The sequence below is a fragment of the Lissotriton helveticus genome, chromosome 2_2 (genome assembly GCF_964261635.1).
Source record: "Lissotriton helveticus chromosome 2_2, aLisHel1.1, whole genome shotgun sequence".
Lineage (NCBI taxonomy): Eukaryota > Metazoa > Chordata > Amphibia > Caudata > Salamandridae > Lissotriton > Lissotriton helveticus.
Genome location: NC_136060.1, coordinates 509,249,135 through 509,256,334, shown reverse-complemented (window position 1 = coordinate 509,256,334; position 7,200 = coordinate 509,249,135). Strand labels below are relative to the sequence as shown.

The 7,200-nt window shown below is 48.7% G+C and overlaps 1 protein-coding gene across 1 annotated transcript in view; it reads right to left on the bottom strand.

The window, feature by feature from the left end:
- Positions 1-4,556: 4,556 nt before the first annotated feature.
- RTKN (rhotekin) overlaps positions 4,557-7,200 on the bottom strand; it is a 210,953-nt gene continuing 208,309 nt past the window's right edge. Inside the window, exon 11 of the mRNA XM_078678794.1 lies at positions 4,557-6,238. Coding sequence (XP_078534920.1) covers positions 5,697-6,238 — 542 coding nt within the window. The 3' untranslated portion in view covers positions 4,557-5,696. The remainder of the gene's footprint in view (positions 6,239-7,200) is intronic.

Below are 7,200 nucleotides of genomic sequence, written 5' to 3'. Positions count from 1 at the left end.
GCTCCATCACAGGCACCCTTGCTCCATCACAGGCACCCTTGCTCCATGGTGCAAGGACGCCTCCATTGCAGGCAGGAACGCACCTTCCTGCACAAAAACAATCCGTGGAGACATGTTTTCCTCTTTCCATGTGTGCTGCAGAATGCATCAAACATAGAAATAATTTAAAAAAGAGGAGACATAAAGATATTTCTCCTTGTTACGCCTCACAGTTTTGGCTTATTCCCAGGTTTACAGATCCTAGTGAATCTGGGTCTGTGTTAAAACCCATGGGTGTTGCGTGGGAACACCCCCCGCAACGCTCATGGAACGCCCTCTGATGCAGTGTGAGACAACGCAGAGATTTACGCTGCGTTGCCTTTAACCATATCTACGAGGCCATGAAAAGCCCCAGAGTGGCGTGGCGTGGCCTCGTAGGTATGGGTCTGTACTCTGTGCTGGCAACGCATCATAAGCAGCGCCGCACCGGAGGCACAAGGGGCTTGTAAATAAGCCCCTTTCTAATCCGGTCCCTCTTCACGAGACTTCCGGCTGATGTCAGACGAGTGACCACCAAAGCTGAAGTCCAGAGGTGTCCGTCTCCCAGCCAGGGCAGCTGCACCCAAGGTAGTGCACGTCTGCTTCGCGACACTACATTTACTGTTTTCAAGGGCTGATTCGGATGCCCATTGACGGTGGGACAGCAGACGGTCAGCTTGTCTTACAACCAGCCTTAAATGTGCTCTCAGAACTCTACAACACAAAGGGGCATATGTATGAGCCCTGTGCGCTGCCAGAACCTCACTTTTATTAAGGTCCCCCGGGCACACAGGGCTTAGCCATATCCGCAGGGCCTCATAAGGCCACCCGGTGTGGCTTACATGGCCTTCTAGATATGGAGTAAGTCAAGGTAGCGCAAGTCGCTGCCCTGCCTCACTCTACGTCCAGGAGGCGTTCCATGGGTGTTGCTGCGGGTGTTCCCACTCAACACCCATGAAACTGACACTGCCCCAGATTTACAACATCTTCTCAACCTGGGGTAGCGACAGAGCCTTACGCCTACCTAGAGTAGGTGCAACAAGGAGAAATGTTTACATTCATATTTTCCACTTTCCACGTGTTCTACATTCTGCAGCACACATAGAACAAGGAAAAAGCCTCTTGTGATTGTTTCCTGCATAAAAACAACCCTGCCAACAACAGGGTGCCTGCGTTGGCGCACGGCTTCTAACTGAGCGCTGCTGAAAGGACAGGATTCACCGTATCTTGCAAATACAAAGCATTCCTGTCCTTTTGAATTGGCGTAGAGCAGCGCAGCAGAATGACTTGCAGTGCTGCCGTATGCCAGTTCATTGTAAATATGCCCCAAAGACTGCAGAGAAATTGCTGGAGTGTAAAAAAAATTACAATTTATGGGGCTCACACTACATTTAATTGGTTGAGACCAAGCAGGTGAGGGGGGGAGTGCATACATCTCATTTGTCTTCAGTTTTGGTATGGCTTATATGACCCATTTTCTGACATTTCAGAAGATGTGTGAAGTGTGATGCATTCAGGAAAAGGTTCAAGCAGCCCCATCCTGTTCCTTTCAGAGACCTTTGATTCCAGCTATGACGTACTAGGGACCGCCTCCCAAACTGTGAGACTCACTCCCAATGAGTGACACTTGAGGCCCCTGAATAACTCCGATGTACAACAGGGCTCTGAATGCACTGTTGAGCACAAAACAAAAGATTGAAGAAAAGGCCCACCAGTCCTGTGAAAGAGATACCCTCTCAGCAACAAAAGAGTCACAGATGCAGGTGGTTGAGCCAACGCATACTCAGCTAACTAGTGCAAACAGAAATTAGGACAAATATCTAAAATTCAGTGAGGGGACAAACACAATGTTGGGGATTAAGTTGTTCCATTTACCAATGAATTTAGCAACGACATTGGATTGGATTATGTAATTTCTATAGCATTTTCCAAACTCGTGTTTAGGCCCCACAGCACCTCGCGGATGTTCGGTGGGTATTACCTGTAGCGCTTGGATGGGAGAAGGGTGTTGATAGAAGTGTGTTACAAAGAAGTACTGTGCTGTTCCTGGAGGTATTAAAAGTACAGGTTTTACTACCCGGACCCGGCGGCGAGGGGTAGGTCGTACCACATGGACACGGGAGATTAGAACCTAAACTACAGAGGTCGTTCACCCGAGGTACTACCCGCCGGGTACTGTTCTTGCATATACACTTGACCTATAGGCAAGACACAGCGCAACACAGGTACTTCGTTCTTGATCATTTTATAGTCTGAAATGAATAGTTGATACTTAAGTAGATCAATCTATGTAGACAGATTTACTTCTTATTTAGGTCCTGATGAATCGCTCGTCATTGCACACATGCGAGAAACATGTCGACCACTTACTGCACTTACTAGTTGTGTCTCGAAGAAGGAAACATAGCTATCCATCGAGTACAGGCTAGTCTTTTCTTTTAATTGAAGCAGGGGTCCCCCGGAATAAACTTAATCCTGCTACTCCTAGCCTCATTTTAACCCATCAAAAAGCCTACTACAACCTAGCCCCACACCCGCACTTCACTCAAGGGCAGTTGGATAAAAAGATCTCCGCCAAAGAGCCCCTCTTTGAGGGGTCGCCCGTTGGGTATTGCACCGCCGACCCAACGAGGAGCATTACCAATGACGAAACATGACACCTGAAAGGGTGTGTGAGGACATTACATCCAACAAAATTGATGCCCAACTGTAGGACTCCTATGAGACCTTACTACATCCAGACACTTTTGTGACCCGAACTTTTAATACCTCCAGGAACAGCACAGTACTTCTTTGTAACATGTTGATAGAAGTCACATCTATTAGGTTTCAGTTTTGGTGCTGTGGGTGGCACCGTGAGAGTGTGCTTCAGATTTGTTTAGTAGTAGGAAAGTACGGCTTATGCTTGTAGTTCTAAACCCAGCCTACAACCAAGGCCCTTTTAATGAAGGATTCATTATAATTTGCTGCTTGTATTTACTATTCAAAATTATCAGTAAGATTTGTCATCATATTCCATACTTTCTCTGTCGACATGTTTCGGGTCAAGACTGACCCTTCTTCAGATCTCCATCGGGACTACAATCCTGTGAGACCCTGAAGAAGAGCCAGGCTTGGCCCAAAACATGTGTCTTCAGGGAATACGATAATCTACACCGCATTTTAACACATCCCCCATTGAGAGCTCCTTGCTTTGATGGCGTGGAGCGTCATCATCCTTGATAGCTGGAAACTTAACAATTTCAGGTTTTGTTGTTTACCTATTCCCACTGCTAGAAATGGAATTATCAGTGCAATTATTTCCAGGAGTATCAATTTTCTAAGTGAGGTACATATGCTGCTATGTTTTGGAACATACTGTGGCACATACATTATACTGCAATAAACTATTAATTGTCAGCTGATCTGTAAGGGTGTACGCAGTATTCTCATGGTGCTTTCAGCAGACGTGGGTCCCACCTCAATTAATCAGAGCGCTTCTATCCAAGAGACTCGCAGTAATGCTGTGAGAGAGGAGACGCTGTGCTTCTTACAGGCCATGGCTACACACGACATGGGTTGGCGCAGTGTTAGTACTGCACTTGGAGCAAGGCAGATACCTGCTATGTTACTGCATTCACATCAACTCCTCAAGGCTCAAAGTACACCGCGTGGCCATTGTAGCCTCCACCAGGGGAAAATCAAGCTTCTTCAGAAGACCGGTCGTGAAAAGATTCCTAGAAGAATCTCAAAGAATTGCACCCCCAAGGACATCTCCAGCCCCCAACTGGAGTTTAAATACCGTCCTCACGCAATTTATGACAGAACCATTTGAGCCCACGCACAAAGCAGAGCTCAAACACATCCCTTTAAAGACAGCATTCCTAACAGCCTTTACATCGTTGTGAAGAGTAAGTGAGCTACAAGCATTAGCCATACATTCACATCCATAAAGACAAAGTTATCCTAAGAACTAATCCTCAACGCTTAATGCAGCACACACAGAAGTTGTAAAACTTCTTAAAAAGTTGTAAAACGTCATGTTATGGGATTGTTTATGTGCAGGAAGGGTCACCTTCCTGCACATAAAAAATCAATTGCAATTTGCTGTTTTTGTGTGTGCCGCACAACTCAGCACACATGAAAACAACAAAAATTAGGATAAATAAACCATTTCTCCATGTTTCGCCTGTTTAAGAACAAGTTTTCCCTAGTCTTTATTTTGGCGCTGGCTTCCATTTATGCCACCCTTGTACATAGGGGGCAGTGTCAAAATCAATGGGTGTTGGGGTGGAATACCCACTGCAACACCCACTGCCCTCCCCTTTCACACTAAGCATAGCATGAAAGGTGGCCGTATTTAGAAGGCAGCGTTAAGCTACGTTAAGTGGCTTAAAGCTGCCTCGTAAATAAGGCAAGGCCCCTATCACCACCATGACGTCACTAAAAGTGACGTTGTGGTGGCAATATTGGCTTGTAAATATGCCCCAGGGTCTCCTTCACAGCAAGTAAGAAATAGAAACAGATGGACACCAACATGGCAATAAGACCAGCAGTCCTCAAGCGTAGAAATTATTTATATATAAATATATGTATCGTTTTCACAATAATGAGTTTGTACAGTTAAAGAATAGCGTGTGTTCTCGTCCCAGGTCCTCAACGACTCGCACAAAATCAAAATTAAAACTTTAAAAACATTTAGAGTCAAATGACTGCGGGTATGGACTGTTAGAACTGGTGAACTGGAGCATGGGGGTTATCACAGTTTCTGCTCAGGACCTGCTGCCTGTGTTCATAGCAGTGGAACCCAATGAAAGCAGGTGATGGACAGAGCACAAAGCACACAACATCTGTCTAATACCAGCTGTTATGGCCCAAATGTAACACGTATGTGGCATGTAGAGCACTCTGAGGTGGCACGAAAACACAGCAGCAAAAATCATTAGCCATAAAAATGTAAGTAAACATTATTTTCACAGAATGCACAGCAACATTTGAGCTATAGTGGGGAGAATCTGGCACAGTGTATAGGGTGGGCCTAGAAGGGCAGGCAGGATCCATGCAGAGGTTACAAGGAGCAGCTTAGTGTTTGGTGAGTTTCCATCAATGATTCAGTTAGTAACCTTCCTCCATCCAGATTGTGACATTTACTTTCATTTGTGGCTAGTGTACCTTTGTCTATTGTAAACATCCTCCTCATACCCCTTGTTCCCTATGGAAATGTCATTTCCTCTTGTGTGATGTCACTTCCTCTTATGTGGAGTCACTTCCTGGTACGTGATGCCTTCCCCTGATTTAATGTCACTTCCACTCAAGGTGCCACTTCAGCTCCTCTCTGTCCTAGTGATGTGAGCTGATTGCACAGAGATGAAACACAGGCACTGTGAGACCCCGAGCTTGATGTTGGGACCCTGTAGTGACGTCAAATATTGAATCTCTCCAGTTGGAGAGGCCACCAAGCCATGCCAGGTGACAGATGATGGTGCAGGCACATATTACTGGATATTGCATATTCTTCTGACACAACAGAAAGCCATGGTTGTGCTGCAGAAGACACATATACCCTTGTGTCTCATATTGCAGAGAAACTCCCTCTGACACATAAGCGGAGTTAGTGCTGTCCATGTATGTCGTTAGCAGCCGTTTGGGGGGTGCGCAGTCTGTCTCCGCGCTTCGCCCATCAGTTCTTCCACCTGATCTCACACCTGGCTTTGGAGCCAGTTCCTGGGGTCCAGCTTGGCCCTGATTTTGCGTAGACTCTGTCGCGCAGCTGCGGGGCGTGAGAAAGAGGCGCTCTCTGAATCTGGGGTGGTGCTGCCGCTGCTGCTGGAGCTGCTGCATGGGATGGCAACGGCGCGCTTCATGGGGCTAGCTTCAGCCCTCATGGCGCGGTTCTTAAGTGACGTGAGCTTCGCGTCCAGGGAGAGCGTTCGTGGGCGGCTCCAAGGCTGCTCCTTTGGGTTCCTGCCCGAACCAGCATCCTTGGCACTTCCATTGGCAGTCGCAGCCATGCTGGGACTGGCACGGCGCATGCAGGGACTTGCGCTGTATGCGCTGTCGCTATCTGAAGCAATGCTGGCGGAGGAGGAGGTCAGCTGAGCGGTGCAAGCGCTGGGCTTCACTGGACAGTCGTACAAAGACACCCAGGGCGGAGACTCCAGACCCCTCTGCAACTCAAACTCCTTCATTTTCTTGGCAAGGATGTCAGTCACCGTTCCAATGTCGTCTGCCACATCAATAGCTGTGAATGAAAAGAAATACACGTTATATCATCCATTGCCCAAAACAGTAGCAAGCCTGGAACCTCTCTCACTGAAGGCACGGCATCTATACTCGAGTGTTACACCATCTCACTCATACCTGGGGCTGTTGGTGCTCCGACCCCTCTCATACCGTAGCTGTTGGTTCTTCCATCCCACTCATACCGTAGCTGTTGGTTCTTCTATCCCACTCATACCGGGGGCTGTTGGTGCTCCCATCCCACTCATACCTGGGGCTGTTGGTGCTCCCGTCCCTCTCATACCTGGGGCTGTTGGTGCTCCCATCCCGCTCATACCTGGGGCTGTTGGTGCCCCCGTCCCTCTTATATCTGGGGCTGTAGGTGCTCCCTTCCCACTCATACCCTTGGCTGTCGGTGCTCCCACCCCTCTCATACCTGGGGCTGTTGGTGCTCCCATCCCACTCATACCTGGGGCTGTTGGTGCTCCCGTCCCTCTCATACCTGGGGCTGTTGGTGCTCCCGTCCCTCTCATACCTGGGGCTGTTGGTGCCCCCGTCCCTCTTATATCTGGGGCTGTAGGTGCTCCCTTCCCACTCATACCCTTGGCTGTCGGTGCTCCCACCCCTCTCATACCTGGGGCTGTCGGTGCTCCCATCCCACTTCTACCTGGGGCTGTTGGTCCTCACATCCCACTCATACCCTTGGCTGTCGGTGCTCCCATCCCACCCATACCTTGGCTGTGAGTGCTCCCATCCCACCCATACCTTGGCTGTGAGTGCTCCCATCCCACCCATACCTTGGCTGTGAGTGCTCCCATCCCACCCATACCTGGGGCTGTTGGTGCTCCCATCCCACTCATACCTGGGGCTGTTGTTGCTCCCATCCCACTTCTACCTGGGGCTGTTGTTGCTCCCATCCCACTCATACCTGGGGCTGTTGGTGCTCCCATCCCACTTCTACCTGGGGCTGTTGTTGCTCCCATC